Here is a 20,264-nt window from a genome sequence, read left to right as displayed (position 1 = left end):
AACAAGTTCTTTTTTTTTAATCCAAGGTTGTTTTGGTAGCCAAAAAAGAGGCACAGAACCTTTATACTTTATACTTTATTGTCGCCAAACAATTGATTCTAGAACGTACAATCATCACAGCGATATTTGATTCTGCGCTTCCCACTCCCTGGATTACAAATCCATAGTAAATATTAAAAATTTAAATTATAAGTCATAAATAGAAAATAGAAAAATGGAAAGTAAGGTAGTGCAAAAAAAACGAGATGCCGGTCCGGATATTTGGAGGGTATGGCCCAGATCCGGGTCAGGATCCGTTCAGCAGTCTTATCACAGTTGGAAAGAAGCTGTTCCCAAATCTGGCCAAATGTTGCTTCATGATAGTTTTATTAAGGGGAACAAAGAGAATTGAAAACAGACAATAACAGAAAGTAGGGGAACAGAAGCACATAAAGATGGCGTACTGAACGTTCAGTTTCTTTTGTACCATAGGTAAGAAACATTCCACTTAAACATATAGATAAAGTAAACTAATTAGATAGCTCCCATTCAAATAATATGATACCAGAGAAATGTCTAAACTTGCAAAGAACCGTAACCACAAGGGGAGACACTGAACAAGTGTATATACATACTGTGACCACTCGGAAACATACTAAACAGTTACATGTATATAGGTCATATGAAATACAAGTAGACAATTTTAATTGTTAAACTGCACAGAATATAAGAATTAAACACTCTAATGTGGAGACCATGACTGTCCATGTCATACGACGCAGCAAATAACGATAGTGATGATGATGGAATACAACTTTAATGATTGGTCTGACAGAACACTGCTCAAAGATTTTGACAGTTAATTGTGGACTTGATAAGTTGCTAATACAAGGAGGCCAAATTCTAAGGTGTTTGGAGTAAAGTATAGTGGGGATGTCAGAGGTAAGTTTGTTTTACTCAGAGAATGGTGGGTGCATGGAATACCCTGCCAAGGGTAGTGGTCGAGGCAGATACATTAGAGACATTTACAAAACCCTTAGATAAGCACATGCATGATAGGAAAATAGAGGACTATGTGGAAGGGAAGGGTGAGATTGATCTTAGAGTAGGTTATAAGTCAACACAATATCATGAGCTGAAGGACCTGTGCTGTGCTGTAGTGTTCTATGTTCTATGTTGTGGAATGTAAAATTAAAGATAGGTCCAACACAACATTGTATAAAGATTTTAAGAGTTAATTGTGGCACTGAGATGTTACATAAAAAAAGTGTATAATGTTGCATTTCAAAGTTAAATTGTTCTGTTCAAAAGTAAAGCATTTCAATCAGAATTATTGTCCCAATGACTTTAATTCAGAGCAGTCAGTTCTTCGGATTCATTCTTACTGCAGGATAATAATCGGTTTTCGATTGCATTTTCAGTCAAGTGGACCAGTCTTAATGAAATATTTTTCCTGAAGTATTACCAGAAGGAAAACAGCACAGAATTATTCATCGATGATTGTTTTCATGAGTCTTACACACTTAACAAACTACTTTGGAGAACAGTGGCCATTATATAGACGGATGTGTTACTGTTTCTTGCTGTTGAGGGAGTTTTAACAATTAGTAAGCAGACAAGTGACCAGTAATTTAAGTATCCAGTTCAAAGCACCAACGGTTAATTGGCGTACTCTCCGGAGTTTCAAGAATCGGATACGCATTGCACAAAAAAACACAGAATGTGCTGGATATGATCATTGGCTCAGTCAACATTCATTGGAGAGAGTAGCAACGTCAATGTTCAGGTCAGTGATATAATATCTTGGATACCTGAGGCTTTTGCGCTGTACTCTAGTAATTTTATATATTGCACTGTACAGCTGAGGAAAAAGAAACAAATTTCATGACATATGTGAGTGATGATGAATCTGTTTCAGATAGAGCCGTAGATGTAGTGTATATGGATTTCAGCAAGGCATTTGATAAGATACCTCATGCAAGGCTTATTAAGGAAGTAAGGAGGCATGGGAACCAAGGGGACCTTGCTTTCTGGATCCAGAATTAGCTTGCTCACAGAAGGCAAAGAGTGGTTTTAGATGGGTCATATTCCGCATGGAGGTCGGTGACCAGTGGTATGCCTCAGGGATCTGTTCTGGGACCCCTACTCTTCATGATTTTTATAAATGACCTGGATGAGGAAGTGGAGGGATGGGTTAGTAAGCTTGCTGATGACACAAAGGTTGGGTGTGTTGTGGATAGTGTGGAGGGCTGTCAGAGGTTACAGCGGGACATCGATAGGATGCAAAACTGGGCTGAGAAGTGGCAGTTGGAGCTAAAACCCAGTGAAGTGTGAGGTGGTTCATTTTGGTAGGTCAAATATGATGACAGAATATAGTAGTAATGGTAAGACTCTTGGCAGTGTGGAGGATCAGAGGGATCTTGGGGTCCAAGTCCATAGGACACTCAAAGCTGCTGCGCAGGTTAACTCTGTGGTTACAAGGGCATACAGTGCATTGGCCTTCATCAACTGTGGGATTGAGTTCAAGAGCCGAGAGGTAATGTTACATATATATAGCACCTTGATCAGGCCCCAATTGGAGCACTGTGCTCTGGGCTGGTCACCTCACTACAGGAAGTATGTGGAAACTTTAGGAAGGGTGCAGAGGAGATTTACAAGGATGTTGCCTGGATTGGGGAGCATGCCTTATGAGAATAGGTTGAGTGAACTCGGCCTTTACTCTTTGGAGTGGCGGAGGATGAGAGGTGACCTGATAGAGGTGTAGGAAATGATGAGTGGATAGTCAGAGGCTTTTTCTAACACGAGAGGTTACAGTTTTAAGGTGCTTGGAAGTAGGTGCAGAGGTGATGTCAGGGGTAAGTTTGTTTACGCAGAGAGTGGTGAGTGCGTGGAATGGGCTACCGACGATGGTGGTGGAGGCAGATACGATAGGGTCTTTTAGGAGACTCCTGGATAGGTACATGGAGCTTTGAAAAATAGAGGGCTATGGGTAATGCTAGGTAATTTCTAAGTAAGACATATTTGGCACAGCTTTGTGGGCCAAAGGGCCTGTATTGTGCTGTAGTTTTTCTATGATTCTATGTTTTTATATACCTAGATTGATTGCATGTCCATAAAGTGACACTAGGCACAGGAGTGTCTGTACATAAGATGATGACAGGAAATGATAAAGTAGTGGTGAAGGGGGGTGTAGAAGGGTGGGTTAGTGGGTGGAGGTTTTGATCAGCCTTACTGCATAGAGAAAGTAACCATTTTTGAGTCTGATGTTCCTGGTGCGTATGCTACAAAGCCTCCTTCCTGATGGGAGTGGGACAAACAGTCCAAGAATAGGGTGGGTGGGATCTTTCATGATGTTACTGGCCCTTTTCCAGCACCTTTCTGTATATATGTCCTTGATGATGGTTAGGCATGTGTTGGCGAAGCTTTGGACAGTTTTAGCTACCCATAGTAGAACCTTCCCGTCTGCTGCAGAGCAGTTTCTGTACCATGCAGTGATGCATCATGTCAGGATCTTCTCTACTGTGCATCTGTGAGCAGTGCCTATTGTACATGATGTCTGTGTTGAACATGATGTGGCATTGTCTTCCACACGGACATCATGGACCTGCTCCTGTGCGTAACTTCTCTATGTTGTGTTCTTCATTAATCAGAACAGGATGAATAGCAAAAGAATTGTTGTGGTGAAGGAGCAACGAACACAAAATGCTGGAGGAACACAGTAGGTCAGGCAGCATTTATGGAAAAGAATAAGCAGTCGACATTTCGCCACGGGACCCTTCATCAGGACTGGAAAGGAAGGGGGAAGAAGCCAGAATGAAAAGGTGGTTGGGGTGGGGGGGAAGGAGTACAAGCTGACCAAGTGAGGGGCAAGGTAAGTGGGTGGGGCAGGGCAGATGAAGTGAAAAGTTGGGAGTTAATAGGTGGAAGAGGTAAAGGGCTGCAGAAGAAGTATAAAAGGAGAGGAGAGTGGACCATGGGAGAAAAGGAAGGAGGAGGGGCACCAGAGGGAGATGGTGGACAGGTTGGGAGGAGAGAAGGGATGAGAGGGGAGGCAGAATGGGGAATGAAAAAGAGAAGTGGAGTTGGGGGGTGGAGCTGGGAGAAGAAATTCTGAGGCTGGATAAATCAATGTTAATGCAGTCACTATGACCAACTATGAGGTGTTGCTCCTCAGTCGGAGTTTGTCCTCATCATAGCAGTAGAGGAGACCACAGATAGACATGTTGGAATGGGAATGGGAAGTAGAATTGAAATGTTTGACCATCAGGAAATGCTGCCTGTTGTTGCAGACAGAGCAAAGGTGCTTAAGAGATGCTTCACCAGTCTATGTTGTGTCTGCCCAAAGTAGAGGAGGCCACACCAGGAGCACCACAGAGACTAAGACAGACTTGCAGGTGAAATGAGTCCTGATGATGAGTCTCGGCCTGAAACGTCGACTGTACTCTTTTCCATAAATGCTGCCCGGCCTGCTGAGTTCATCCAGTATTTTGTATGTGTTGCTGCTGAAGTGTTGCCTCATCTGGAAGGACTGTTTGGCTGATCCTGTTTCTCCTCAGATACTGCCTAGTCCTTTAAAGTATTTCCAAGTCTTTATTGTGTGTTTATTTCAGGCTTTGAACATCTTCAGATTTGTTTTTAATTTCCAGAATAGAACACAAGTTTGTAAAGTTGTAAAGTTTGAGTCATTCCTGCCTGTGGCCATCAAACTTTACAACTCCTTCCTTGGAGGGTCAGACACCCTGAGCCAATAGGCTGGTCCTGGACTTATTTCCTGGCATAATTTACATATTGCTATTTAACTATTTATGGTTTTATTACTATTTAATTATTTATGGTGTAACTGCAACGAAAACCAATTTGCCCCGGGATCAATAAAGTATGACTATGACTATGACTATGACAAGATTGTAGTTCTTACTGTTGCAAGTTATGTTAATAAGCTCCCATCGTTTCTTGTCACGTTTGGAAAACATAATAATTGCAGGCTGTCAAGCACTTTAAAGAACTAGCTTAGCTTTCCCAAAGGATTTAACAAGATGACAATTTTTTAATAATCATCAACTCTATCGAGTGTTTTCTAAACCATTGTTACAGGAAACCCTATTGTCTTCCTCGCAAACAATGTATTAAACTGGAGCTAAAACATCCTTACAGAACTGAAACATCAATTTAAGGTGTTTAATATGTTCTAAGAGATTCTACCTGGTAAGCTCCTACCTGATGATAGCAATGAAAAGAGGGCATGTACTGCATGGCAAGTGTTCTTAATAATGGATACCATTTTCTTGAGGCATTGACTTTTAAAGATGCTGCCTACAACGGTGCCTGTTATGGACCTGCCTGAGTCTACTACAACCCTCCACAGTTTTTTCTGCTCCTGTTCTCATTCTTCTGCTGGTTTTTCTGCTGTGGGGCTGTAGCTTCCCTTCACGTTGCAAATTTCAGGAAATGCAGTACTTCATTAAAGGACTGAAAACCTTGTCATCATCCTAAGCCTCACTAAGACCTGCACACTGAAATCCCCACGCAATGTCTTTGAGGCAATCTCTCATGTTCCATTCAGCATGCACATTTTTTGAATGAGTAATTTTAACTCGGCTTTTACCATATTATAATAGGCATGGTGTTAGTAATGCAGTGGTGGGGGTCAGTAATGCAATGATGGGGGTCAGTAATGCAGTGGTGGGGCACCCGCAGTAGCATAGCGGTTAGTGCAACGCTATTATAGCTCAGAGTGTCAGAGTTCAGAGTTCAATTTTGAGGCCATCTCTAAGGTGCTTGTACTTTCATTCAGTGACCACATGTGTGTCCTCCCACAGTCCAAAGATGTACCAGTTAACAGGTTAATTGGTTGTTGCAAGTTGTCCTGCGATTAGGTTAGTGTTAATCAGGTGGGTTAGTGGGAGGCATGATTCACTGGGCCTGAAGAGCCTTCCCTGCATCTCTAAATAACCAGGTAAACAAACAAGTAAATAAGTAATTATCATATTTCACATTTCCATAGCGCCCTGCAACATAGAATGAAGCCATTTGGCCCATCATGTCAATGCCAGTATTCGGTGCAATCCCATCAGTTCCATTCCTTCTCTTATTTTCCTGTAATCTTTTCTCTTTCAGGTACTCAGTATCCTGATTCTTCTGTGTTTGCCAACAGTAGGGCAATTATCATATCAACTAGAACAATTCTGGGACGTGGGAAGAAACGGGGGAAAGTAGAAACTTCACACAGTCAGCACAAGCGGTCAGAATTGAACCGAGATCACGAGCAGCATTCCCCACCACACCACCTTCTGATGTATGACATAGTGGTGTATGGACCATGAAAGAGCCAGAAAAGAGCTGCAGCTCTATTGCATTCAGCTCACACAAGAGAATGGGAAGGTGATAGACAGGAGCTATGGGTAGGTGGTCACCCCTAGATTGCAGGAGGCAGATAACTAGGTGATTGTCAGGAGAAAGGTAAAATGGGCAGCCAGTGCAGAGTGCCCCTGTAGTAAATTATAATTTGGCTACTGTTGAGGGGAACAACCTACCTGGAGGGAGCCGTGGTGACCGAGTCTCTGGTACTGCAGCTTAGAACAGAAGAGAGGTGAAGAGGACTGCAGTGGTGATAGGGGATTCCATAGTTAGAGGAATAGAGATGAGATTCTCTGGGAGCAATAGAGACGTCCAGGTGGTGTGTTGCCTCCTAGATTCCAGGGTCAGGGACATCTCAATTCAGGTTCATAGTATTCTATAAGGAGAGTGAGCAGCCAGAAGTCTTAGTACATATTGGCACCAATGACATAGGTAAGAAAAGTGAGGAGGTCCTGAAGAGAGATTTTAGGGAGCTAGGTAGAAAGCTGAATAGCAGGACTTCCAGGGTAGTAATATCTGGATTGATGCCTGTGTCATATGCCAGTGAGAGTAAGGAGCATTTGGTTGATAAATGTGTGGCTGAGGAACTGGTACAGGGGGCTGTATCCACCACTTTTTGTAGATTTTTCCATTCTTGGCCATTGGTATTTCCATACCAACGTATGATGCAACCAGTCAGGATACCTTTCCTATAGAAAGGTAGCTATAGAAGTTCATCAAAGTTTTAGATGACATACCAAAATCAATGTTGAGTTGTACTTCAGTTGTTTCTTTATTACAAAGTTTGTCTTAAGCTGACAGAATCTCAGAGCAATTGTATCAACTTTAGTCAATGAAAGGATTTGATTAATCTTCTGTACCAGGGCACCATGGTAACGCATCAGTTAGGGTGACTCTAGAGCAGCTCAGGACGGTGGACTTTGAAGGTTATTTCTGATACCATCTGGAAAATAGATGGCTTGGTTGCTAAATTTGCTGACGATATGAAGATAGGTGGAGGGGCCGGTAGTGCTGAGGAAATGAAGAGTCTGCAGAGAGACTTGCATAGATTGGAAGAATGGGCAGAGAAGTGGCAAATGAAGTACAATGTTGGAAAGTGTATGGTTATGCACTTTGGCAGAAAAAATAAACGGGCAGACTATTATTTAAATGGGGAAAGAATTCAAAGTTCTGAGATGCAACGGGACTTGGGAGTCCTCATACAGGATGCCCTTAAAGTTAACCTTCAGGTTGAGTCAGTAGTGGAGAAGGTGAATGCAATGTTGGCATTCATTTCTAGAGGAATAGAGTATAGGAGCAGGGATGTGATGTTGAGGCTCTATAAGGCGCTGGTGAGACCTCACTTGGAGTACTGTGCGCAGTTTTGGTCTCCTTATTTAAGAAAGGATGTGCTAACGTTGGAGAGGGTACAGAGAAGATTCACTAGAATGATTCCGGGAATGAGAGGGTTAACATATGAGGAACGTTTGTCCGCTCTTGGACTGTATTCCTTGTTTAGAAGATTGAGGGGAGACCTCATAGAAACATTTTGAATGTTGAAAGGCATGGACAGAGTGGATGTGGCAAAGTTGTTTCCCATGATGGTGGAGTCTAGAACGAGAGGGCATGACTTAAGGATTGAAGGGCGCCCATTCAGAACAGAAATGCGAAGAAGTTTTTTTAGTCAGAGAGTGGTGAATCTATGGAATTTGTTGCCATGGGCAGCAGTGGAGGCCAAGTCATTGGGCGTACTTAAGGCAGAGATTGATAGGTATCTGAGTAGCCAGGGCATCAAAGGTTATGGTGAGAGGGCGCGGGAGTGGGACTAAATGGGAGAATGGATCAGCTCATGATAAAATGGCGGAGCAGACTCGATGGGCCGAATGGCCGACTTCTGCTCCTTTGTCTTGTGGTCTTGTGGAAAGAGTTTGTATGTCTTCCCTGCAACCATGTGGGTTTACTCTGGGTGCTCTGGTTTCCACCCACAATCCAAAAAAAATGTACGGCTTATTAGGTTAATTGGTAGTTATAAACTGTCTTGTAATTAGGCTAGGCTTAAATCGGTGGGTTGCTGGGCTTTGCGGCTCGTGGGGCCAGATGGGTCTGCCCTGTGCTGGATCTCCAAATAAAATAAAAATAGTAAACATGGATTAACAAATTTCTCAGTGTGAAATGCAGAGAATAATTGCAAACAGAACGAAGCCAGAGCGATTCTGTTACATTCTCAAACCCTGTGAAGGAATGAATCACTTTATGCTGCCATGGGACTTTTTTGTTAATACGTGCTTTTGAAAAGAATTTGGGATTGTTCTCCTTTAAGTAGAATAGGCTGAAGGTAGAGTTAGAAATGCTGAATTATGAAGGATTTTAATAGCAAAGGGGATACTATCCCCCGACAGAAAGGATCGTGCCTGAGGGGCTCTGTTTTAAAATAGTTAGCTACTCATCAGAAGGGAGAGATTTTATTAATACCAGATTTTGTTGGAGTCAGGAAAGCACAGTGCAAGAGGGCAGAAGAAGTATATTTAATTGTAATCTTAGAAGGGGAATTAGGTGCATATTTAAATAAAAGAAAATAAATTGCCTGGTTGTGAGGAAAGAAAATGGTTCATCATACAAATGAAATAGTTCTTTCAAGGACCTTATGATGGTCAGGTTGAGTTCATTCTGTGATGTAACAATCAGTTTATTCTTATGTGACTCAGAAATCCTAAATTATTCGCACCTACTACTTGGCATTACTTACTCGGCAAAAAAACAACTTTAGAATCAGGTTTATTATCACTGACATATGTCATGAAATTTGTCGTTCTGCTGCAGCAGTACATTGCAATACATAAATATACTATAAAATAGGAAATAAATATATATATGAAATAAGAAATATATATATATATAGACTGTGTATGTCATATTGTATTTCTTATCCTAATTTATAGTGTATTTATGTAGTCCACTGTACTGCAAATATATATATAACAGTGGGGAAGAAGCTGTTCCTAAAATAACACACACAATATGCTGGAGGAACTCAGCAGGTCAGGCAGCATCTATGGTAAAAATGTACAATCGATGTTTCGGGACAAAATGCATGGGCCAAAAGGTCAATTGTACTCTTTTCCATAGGTGCCGCCCGGCCTGCTGAGTTCCTCCAGCATTTTGTGTCCGTCACTCGGATTTCCGGCATCTGCAGATTTTCTCTTGTCAGTTCCTAAAATGTTGAGTGTGTGTCTTCAGGTTCCGCATGGTGGCATCGGAACGATCCCAGAGACAGCAAATGAAAAGACTAATCAGTTCACCTGATTTCATGCAGGAAAACAGAACGCACCTTGTTCTTTGAATCAAAGCTAAGGAAGATGCCACCTTAGAAAGCTGGGGTCCCCAACAAATTAGCAGCCCCCACCCTTCCCAGTGCGGCACAAATGTATTTGTTATGCACCCAGGTCCTGTAGGGGGATAATGGTTTAGAACTCAAATCCCCACCCATCTCTGGTATCTCTGCCTTAATCCAAACCCAGAGGCTCTTTTTGTTAGTCCAAGATTCCTCTGGGTTGACTTCATAATAATTGGAATTGGGTTATTATTGTCAAATGGGTGCATAACTTTAAAATGATTGGAAGATCGGGTGAGGGACAGGCTGATTTTGCTCGCTTTCCCTCGAACATTCATTCCTTCTCCCTAGCGCCAAGGCTCTGAATTGATCTGGCTGTTGTGCATTTCTGCTCCGCTGATGTGGTGAACTTGAGTGGGGACCAAGGCTTGGGCCTACTTCAGCTGCTCTGGGAGCAGATCGGGGAATCATTCTGGTTCAAGATGCTGTTGGCTTGCTCTTATTGTTTGCACAATGTGTATGTGTTTTTACTCTCTTTCCCTGCGCAGTAGTTTTTGTGTTTTTTATTTAATTAAGTTATTCGGATTGCTTGCTTTGTGGCTGCCTATAAGCAGACAAATATCAAGGTGTATAATTTATACATTCTTTGATAATAAATGTGCTTTGAAAGTATAGTTGGGGGGATATCAGAGGAAGTATTTTACACAGGGAGTGGTTACAGGAGACAACGTTTATGCCACCTTACGTCATTGTGAACCTCAATTCCAACATCCTCCACCAAGGTGAGAGTGTTCTCAGCTTTGTTGGGTGACAGCGAGTGAAAGAGAGAGCTAATTAGCCACTACAGTGACTTCCTCCTCTCCCCAACCTTTGACAGGATTCAACATTCAAAAACAAGTGTAAAGGAGAATGGACGGTTGCTTCTCCAGATCCGATGCAACACAAAAAAACCACAAAAAGACCACAAAAAGCATAAAGAGTACAATAAAGAGTAATATAAATATAAAAGCAGCCCTATAAAACACAATGTACTGTTATATAGGTAGCTTGTTCGTATGACTCTAGATGAGGTAGTGGGGCGGGCTAATGGGTGGAGGTGTTTCTCATCCTGATGGTTTGGGAGAAGTAGCCATTTTTGATTCTGGTAGTCCTAGTGTAGGTGGATACTACATAGCCTTCTCCCAGATGGGAGTGGAATAAACAGTCCATGACCAGGGTGGGTGGGAGCATTCATGGTTTTGCTGGCCTTTTTCCAGCACATTTCTGTGTACATGTATTTGATGGTGGATAGTCTGGTGCTGGTGGTCTGGTGCAACCTGTTTTAAGTATCCATAGGATCAGGCTAGTGTTGATGTATTTAAAGGAAAGAACCATATTATGCTCAAGTATGCGAGGTGGCTCATTACTATTCATTTGAGCTGAACTTTTGCACTCTGCAGTAACACATTGTAATCAGCTCTGGGCTTTCTTTTACCTTTCAGCTGTTCTCACCGACAAACTACCCGAGCTGCTGGACCCCCTTGAAAACCAACAAAGTGTCGTCGAGGTCCAGTTGGGTGAGTAGCTTCCTGGGAAAATCACCCTTAACATCTCCACTGTAAACACTGAAATTGTTCTTCTTGTGTTGGATAAATATCATATTCTTCCCGTACCATTCCCTTCAGTAACTTATGTCCTTATTTCAATCCCCAATGTGGGTTTGGCTGAATGAGGAAAAGGCTGAAACAGGGATGTGTGCTGCGATTCTTACTTGACAAGAGAGAGACCATAATTAGAAATGTTCTCCCAGTATGTGGCTATTCCCATTGCACGTTGCGTGCGCTGATTCCTATGATGTCCCCAAATGCGAGATATGTGGCTGTAGAATTTGTGGTAGTGAGAGACTGCATTCATGAAAAAAAGATGTATGTTGCGATTCTGTTGGATCTATAACCTTAATCTCAGTCAGGCTTTCCAAAGCTGTCTACCACTTTGAGGTAGGGTTCTGTAAATAACACAGTTGAAAGAAAAATAATTTGGTGTTTTTTTTTTGTTTAAAAGAAAATGGTTAGTTATTTTGTTAGGTTACACATTGATGGAGCATGTTATTGTATTATTCGAATGCTCAGCTTTCTGCCCTGGAACAAGTTGTAACAGGTCAGCATCCAAGAAAGAACAAGAAAGGATGAAGTAGATAATGAACGACATGTATTTAATACTGGAAAGAAAATCAAGCAGCCTACTGTACAACTTCCTTCTCTGTTACTTACTTGTTCATTGGTAATTTTGCTAGTAAACCTTTCTGACAATTGGCAACCTTTCAGTCAATAACAAGCACTGTGCTAGACCTCCAGCTTGGCTCCGTACTCACTAAACAATTACCGGAGGGAGGAATTATTGGTTTAGAAATAAATGGCCTTCCACCAGGTGTGGAAGGATGGCACTGCTGTTCAATGCTTTAAAGCAGACATTGAGGATTGCAGATGATCTGAAATTGCTGGGATCTGGTTGTCTACTTAGTTTTTTTTATCATTTGGAATTTCTAAGCTGACCCTAAACAATTACGTAGTGAGGAGAGAGAGTTTCACTGGACTTCTGTTGAAGGTTCCCAGGAGGGATACGTGTCTGTGGAATCGGGCCTGGGAGAACACATGGAGTAAGTCCTGATAAAGAAATGAAGGAGGAAGGGAGCCCTGGATGTTGGAACCATGTTGGTAATGGCTAGAAGCTGCATAACCTTTGCTTCTGTGAGTCAAATCAGGGGAATCCCTCGCTTGGACTGACAGGAAAAGTGATCACATTTGGACTGAGGGGGAGATACTGTAGGCCAGGGGTGCCCAACCTGGGGTCCATGGCTTCTTGCTTAATGGTATTTGTCATGGCATGAGAAAGGTTGGGAACCCCTGCAATGGACCGAAGAAGAGGGGAAAAGAGACAGAGAGAGACACACACACACACACACACACTAGTGAAAGGGGATGCAAGATAGGCACTACTGTGTCCACAGTACCTGAGAATGAGTGATATAACTGAAGTGCCAATGTGGTTGCTGTCAAAGGAAATGTGACATATGGTTCTCATGGGTAAATCAGAGCACTAGAAAATGACAGGAAATTTGTGGTTAATCAGTGTCAAAGAAAACTTGGCAAGCAAATTTTATAGCATTCCCTCACATAAAAAGTTCCCTCCTTTAACTTTGCAATTAATTCACCTTTCAATTTGCACTTTTGTTGTGATCTTCATTGGGGAATGGCGTTCAGTCATTCATTACCTGAGAGGAAAAGAAATTTAATGAGAAAATGTTTGACTTTTTAATGAAAGTACCACTCTGGGTCTTGCCTCATATCCTCTGGATTTCTCATCTTATCCTTTTAAATAGATTAAAATTCTTTAAAGGAATGTAAATTTAAGTTGTTTTTACTTTGCTTAATCTTGTACACTTTTAGTATTTCAGGTGGCTACAATTAATTTTTGAGAACATTAAGATATAACTTTGATTAACCTTATGATTCTATAAAATATGAGATGCAATATATGCTAGCATTACTATGTTGTAATATGACCATATGTAATGTATTCTATGATTTATATTCTACGTTTGTAATATTGTGGTCTGCATCAACAAAAAGATGCACTGGAAAATCTGAGAGGAGTTGCTGAGATTGTCTGCTCACTATTTTTATGAATTTTAATTTTGACATAATCTGTCATTGTCTTAAAATTCAAAGTCAATGAGTTTTTGGTCTGGCTGAGTTCCACTGGGTTAGCTCACAGCCTAAGTTCAATAGAAACCAGATGCCCTCCTCAAAACAGTTCTGACCTTCGCTACGTGGCTGAGGGAAGAGTGCTGCCAAGTGTGGCTGACTCCCACATCTGGAGGGTGCCTGGAAGTTTGGCCTGTGGTAAATTAGACCGTTTTGCTGTGCGCGTATTCTTGAAATACCAGTCGATGTGGAATTGACTGTAGGCTTCCAAGTTGCTGAATTTGATTTCTCAAAAAGTGAGAAGCCTAGCTTTAGTCAGCTTGTTCATTGGGATGGAGATGGGGTGAAGAGAATAGAGCCATTTGCTGCAACCTTTCCCCTAATACCTTTGTGGTTCCTTTCCAATACCAAGTCCTAATAAGAGGTTTGAAGATAGATCTCTGGAGCAAGCCAGTTTACTCTAATGTTGAATAATAAGGTATATAAAATTATGAGGGGTATAAATAGGATTAATGCAAACAGGCTTTGTCCACTAAGGTTGGGCGAGATTAGAACTAGGGGTCATGGGTTAAGGGTGAAAGGTGAAATATTTAAGAGGAACATGAGAGGGATCTTCTTCACTCAGATGGTGGTGAGAATGTGGAATGAGCTGCGAGCAGGAGTGGTGTTTACAAGTTAAGTTTCAGCATTTAAGAGAAATTTGGATAGGTACATGGATGGTTATGGTCAATGGGACTAGACGGAATAATATTTCGGCCTGGACTAGATGGCCCGAAGTCACATTTCTGTGCTGTAGTGTTCTATGACTAAGATTGTGGCTGACCCTATGTCACATCAATTTTAATGTGAAAACCCCAAAGAATTCCACAGATTCATGAAGTCTTCAATGAAAAAATCCTTCAGTCCTTCAGTCTGGGAAAGCCAGCCCTCAGCTTCTCTTGATCAAGCATTCAAAGAATATTTTGACAACATTCTTATGAAGACTGTCCCATTGTATTCAGTTCCTTACAGCTTTCTCCTCCTCAGGATCCAACAAGTAAACTTTTTTTTGCACTCAGTCAAGGTGTAACAGAAGTCTGTATATTTCCATCCTCAGGGTGGTCATATTTCTGTCATCTTGCTCCATAGTCTCCTCTACTGCCATAATGAGGCTACTATCAGGTTGGAGAAGCAATAGCTTATGTTCCATCTGAGTAAGCTCCAACCTGACAGCATGAATGTTGATTCCTCTAATTTTCAGAAATCCCTGAACCCCGCGTTCTTTTCTCAATTCCACATTCTAGCTCCTCTCTTACCCAATCTCTTCCTCACCTGCCCATCACCTCCGTCTGCTGCTTCTCCTCCTTCCCTTTCTCCTATAGTCCACACTCCTCTCCTATCAAATTCCTTCTTCTTCAGCCCTTTGCTTTTTCCTCCTATCACCTTCCAGCTTCTCGCTTCATCTCTCCTCCCCTCACCTGGCTTCACTTATCACCTGCCAGTTTATACTCTTTCATCTTCCCAGATATTCTTATTCTGGCATCTTCCCCCTTCCTCTCCAGTCCTGATGAAAGGTCTTTGCCTGAAACATCAACTATTTACTCCCTTCCACGCATGCTGCCCGACCTTCTGAGATCCCCCCGTACATTGTGTGTTGCTCCATGTTTTGATTACTGTTGTAAAGTTTGAGGCATCAATTGATATCCTATAGAGGTAACAGAGTCAATACGTCAGTCAAGGTACATCAAAGCACTCCCTTTGTTCTTCACACTATGGCACCTCTATTGGTTTATTATTGACACATGTACCGATATACAGGGAAAGTCTTCAGTTTGCATGCCAGCCATATGGACCATTCCATACTGACTCAATGTACAGCACTGTGCAAAAGTTCTTGGCACAGGTAAAAAAAATTGTAAAGTGAAGATTCTTTCAAAACGAATGAAATGAAAATTTACTAAATATCAAAAAAAAACAGTATAAGAAGTAAATCAAATCAATTTTTGGTGTGACCACCCCTTGTCTTTAAAACTGCATCAATCCTTTTCTTGTGCAGTGTTATAAGACAAATGGCTGGTAGGTTGTACCAGGCATCTTGGAGGACTTACTAAAGTTCTTCTGCAGACTTTGGGTGTCTTGCTTGCGTCTGTATCTCCAGTTAATCCAAACAACCTTAATGATGTTGAAATCAGTGCTCTGTGGTGGCTGCACCATCTGAAACCTTATACAAAAATCTAGGTTGCATGTAGTACTAAGGTGCAAGAAGTACTTTTGTACTTCAGACAGATTATTCCGATACATGGCATGCAAAGGCCATAAAACAGACACTTTTCACTATCTCTTGGTACATGTGACAATAATAAAGCAAAATAATCCCAGTATGAAGAACACCCAGTGTGACTTGTTGTATCTCAACTGACACCTTGATCCTTTAACCTCAACAGGATTATGAACTAATTTGTGAAACTAAGATTAGATTATGAGGACACGCAGTCCTCTTTAACTGTCATTTAGTAATGCATGCATTAAGAAATGATACAGTTTGTTCCTCCAGAATGATATCACAGAAACACAAGACAAACCAAGACTAAAGAAACTGACAAAAAACACATAATTATAACTTATAGTTACATCAGTGCAAGCAATACCGTAATTATTACGTACATCATTATTAAAGACCCCTCACACCCTCTCCATGAACTGTTTGTTCTTCTGCCATCAGGCCAAACTAAAACCACAAGGCTACTAAACAGCTTCCTCCCACAGGCAGTCAGACTGCTAAATAGCTGCTCCACCTGACTCTGCTTTTGGACACTTTTAACTTGCACTGGGCACTTATAACTTGATTTTAACTGACATGTGGCTGTTGTGTTTTACTATTTATTGTTATGTTTATTATTTAGTGTTGCGTTTGTTATGTTATGATTGCACTGCTCCTGGGAAACGCTGTCTCATTCTGCCCTGCAGAGCTGATGTACAGTTAGAATGACAAAGTTTTTTGAATCTTTTGAATTTTTTTTGAATTTGATAGAAGAACAGACCATGGGCACGGTAAAAAGTCTCAAAGTCTCTTGAAAGTCCCATCATCTCACGCAGACGGTCGAAGGAAGAAAACTCTTCCTGCCATGAGCTTCCAGCGCCGCAAACTTGACGATGCAGCACCCTGGTAGCACCCGACTACAGTCCGACTCTGAGTCCGTCCGAAAACTTCAAGCCTCCAGCCAGCTCTCCGACACCGAGCACCGAGCACCATCTCTGCCGAGCGCTTTGACCCCGGCCCCGGCAACAGGCAATAGGCAAGGCCGACGGTTTGGGGCCTTCCCCTCCGGAGATTCTCGATCGCACAGCAGCAGCGAAGCAGGCATTTCAGAAGTTTCTCCAGATGTTCCTCCGTGCTTCTCACGGCTGTCTTCATCAAATCAGGATTGTGCACGGCATCCTAGTTCACAAATACGATATCAATTTGGAGCAGCCGCGTGCCGCGTCACGTTGCCATCTTCTCCTCCCCCTCCAGAGTCTGTAAACCATGGTTTGGTACAACTTAATTAACATTCAACTTAAGTAAGCATGCATTAATACCATTGACTTCTAATAACATAACACTTGAGCTACTGTTCCAATTTATTGCTTCTTATTCTAAATCATGATACACATGACTTGGACACCAAGACTACCTATGTGAGATAAGTTGGTTGAACTCACTTTGATGGGGTTCTCTATTGTCTTCTCTGTGTTCCAAACTTAAGGTCATCCTTCTGCAATAGTTGTTCCTGAGTTGTTGTTGCCAATGTCCTTGCTGGTCCTATATGGCGTCTCCTAATCTTCTAGAAGGTTCCTCATGACGCTGCGAGCATTCATTTCATTGGCTAGAGAAAGGGGACATATCTGTTCCATTGTTCTGTGTTCCATACTCATTGTTAACTACCTGGGACACATTGGGGTTAAGCAGTGGGTTCTCAAGTTCCCCTTCCTCTTTATATCAAGCTAGAGAGTAAAATCAACTTCTTCTCCCATCACACCCAAATAGCTTTAACTGTTAGCCAAACCTATATTGAATAAAGGCAGGAACCACTTCTTAACTTAGAGTGTTCTAGCCTGTAGATTTGCTCCTCTCTCGTTATACTGATGACTTAGTGGCCAGAAGCTCCAAATCTCCTCCCCCAACATATCCAGGAATTAATGTTAGCATATTTTGGCTTTTGATCATTCTATCAGACGCCGGTGTTGCAGTCAATGGAGCCTGACAGACCAGCTGTAAATCTTTGGGCCCACTCAGTTAAATTTTTAATTGGACTCTGAAGCCTTGGGATTTTGCTCGACTTCCTCGGTGATAAACTCAGCTACGCCTCAAAAAGCAAAAAGAAAATGATTTTCTTATCACTTTCCACTTCTCATGTGTTAAGTCACTAAAATGTAAGTGAATACTGATATAGATAGATATAGAAAAATGTTTTCTTGCCCAATATTTTTGCTTATATTACCTGTGATCAATAAAGGTCTGATCAAACGGCTGCCTAACGTACAACTAAAATGTGATGACCTTAAATGGCCTTTTTTAAGTCATTTGGATTAAATTCGATAAAGCAGCCACTTGAGTATTTATTGATTGAATTGTTGTTTGTTGGGATTGTTGAAAGAATTGTGAAAAGGTAAGCACCAACAATGTAACTTAACTACATTTCTGGGGGATCTGCTGCTGAAACCAGTGACCCATATGATGTTGGTCTTTTGCTTTGAACTAAGAAGAAAGTGCAGCATGAAATTTATTTGCTTTCTTTGCGTCCCCGAGGAAAATGAAACTTTTTCTAAAGTGACCTAAATAGACCCAAGAAAGATAAGCGTAGCTTAATTGGCTCCTGATAATTCATAGTCTTAGAATCTGCTGAGGTGTCACCAGCTTTATATGGCTTTTGTGAACTCCAAGGGTTACTTGTGCACAAATAGTGTGTCATAATTACACTTTCTTCAGGGAGCTCCCTCCCAAGTTTACTGAATTAGAAAGATTAAATTACAAGTTTTCAGCTCGTTTCAAATCCCTTGTTTGTGACTTAAATGAAGGTCAAACTTCTCAGTTGCACCATCAGGTCTAATCATAAAGATTTTACTCTACTCCTGACCTAAATATTCTGTGGCAGAGGAAGGGTCTCAGTCTTTTTTCCAGTGTAGGCTCCTGAACCAACGTAGATAACTTTATTCACTTCAACACTAAATAATAATCACACAACTTACAGACTCACATTCAATGGCTCTGCAACTCATTGTCTCAAGATTATTTATCTACTTATTTATTATTACTAGTTTTTTTGTATTTGTGCAGTTTGTCTTCTTTGCACATTGGTTGTTTATCAGTCCTCGCGTGTAGTTTTTCATTAATTCTACTGTATTTGTTCTACTGTGAAGGCCTGTAAGAAAATAAATCTCATGGTAATATATGATGATTTATACATAATTTGATAATAAATATACTTTGAAGCTTGAAGATACCAACACCATGGGAGTCGTAAAGTTGAGACGCGGGAGGGTGCAGATGCTGGAATCTGGAGTAACTCGCAAAAAGGCTGGAGGAGCTCAACAGGTTGAGATCTCTGGAGATAAATTTTGGGTTGAGACGCTGCATCTGGACTGACCTAATGAGTTCCTCCAGCATATTGTGTGATGCATCATGAGATTAATGTTTGATAAAATTCCTGTTCACTTTGTCCATCTCCTTCTTTAATGGTGGTGGTAGACGCAAATACACGAGGGATGTTTCAGAGACTCTTATACAGGCATGTGGATGATAGAAAAACGGAGATTTAGATGGGAGGGAAAGGTTAGATTGATCTTAGAACAAGTTAAAAGATTGACACAACATCATGGGCCAAAGAGCCTGTGCTGTAATGTTCTATGTTCTACATTGGTGGTCACCAGCCAGTCGGTCGTGATTGACCGGTCGATCTTTGAGACTTTCCCAGTAGATCCCAAAAAAAAAGAAAAAGAAATACACAAATACATAATGTCTGATAAACCTTTTGATGCAAAAGCAAATTTTACCCCAAGAACGCATATGTGAGTCATTTTTAACCCACACTTAGTTGCTTTCCCTGGTTATTGTGTTTCTCTTTTTCCGCTGCTCAGCGTCGTGCATCACATGTTGTGCTGACATCATGTGACTATTGCCGCTGTCTGTCAAATTTCCATGGAGCGTGGGAGAACTTCGTTTATCTTAAACGTAAACGAACAAACGGGCAAACTGTCCAATGGTGAAAGAATACAACACGTGTGGGTAAAAATAACTCACTAATGCATTCATGACTTAACTAAAATTTGGTCAACTTCAATCGGTTTTGACTCTATTATGCTGCTATTTATATTACGTCAGTTATGAAAAAGTTTGATCAGTTGTACTGCTCTTTCTTACTTTCTTTCGAATTTTTTGCCTTTGATAGCGTGAATTCAGGTTTAGCATTTTGGATAGTGTGCTAGTAATTAGCATTAATTTTAGTTTTTACTGAAATGTTAGCGCCTCTCTCTCTTTTGATTTAGCTGTTGTACTTTTTTCAGTGTAGCTTGTGCTGCATCAAAGTGACCAATTAGGTTAGATAAGAGTGCAGACTGTCGCAAACATCAGTATACGGCACTCGCTGGTGATATCCCGCAAGGTAGCTCGCTAGCATGGCAGAGGCACCACAAAAGAAGGTGAAAACGTACAAATTCCATCCAGAGTGAGAAGAGGAATTTTATCATTTTTCACAAAACACGCTGCTCAAAATAAGGCTGCTATTGAAGCGTCATTTCGTGTAAGTCACCTTTTGGCTAAACACTAGAAACCTTTTATAGATGGTGATTTATTCAAGCAAGCAATGGCCATTACTGCAGAAACTGTTTTTAATGACTTTAAAAACAAAAACGACATCAAAACCGCAATACATAATATACCGCTTGGCCCTGAAACAGTGACAAGGAGGGTGGAGTCA

At 41.3% G+C, this 20,264-nt stretch overlaps 1 protein-coding gene across 1 annotated transcript in view; it reads left to right on the top strand.

The window, feature by feature from the left end:
- The window catches only part of il1rapl2 (interleukin 1 receptor accessory protein-like 2), a 676,009-nt gene that overhangs the window by 277,968 nt on the left and 377,777 nt on the right, over nt 1–20,264 (top strand). The window contains exon 4 of the mRNA XM_072269776.1: nt 11,128–11,202. Within this exon, the coding sequence (XP_072125877.1) occupies nt 11,128–11,202 (75 nt within the window). The remainder of the gene's footprint in view (nt 1–11,127; nt 11,203–20,264) is intronic.

This window comes from Mobula birostris, chromosome 10 (genome assembly GCF_030028105.1).
Source record: "Mobula birostris isolate sMobBir1 chromosome 10, sMobBir1.hap1, whole genome shotgun sequence".
Classification (NCBI taxonomy): domain Eukaryota; kingdom Metazoa; phylum Chordata; class Chondrichthyes; order Myliobatiformes; family Myliobatidae; genus Mobula; species Mobula birostris.
Note: the sequence above shows the minus strand (reverse complement) of the source record. Positions and strands in the feature narration are given on the sequence as shown.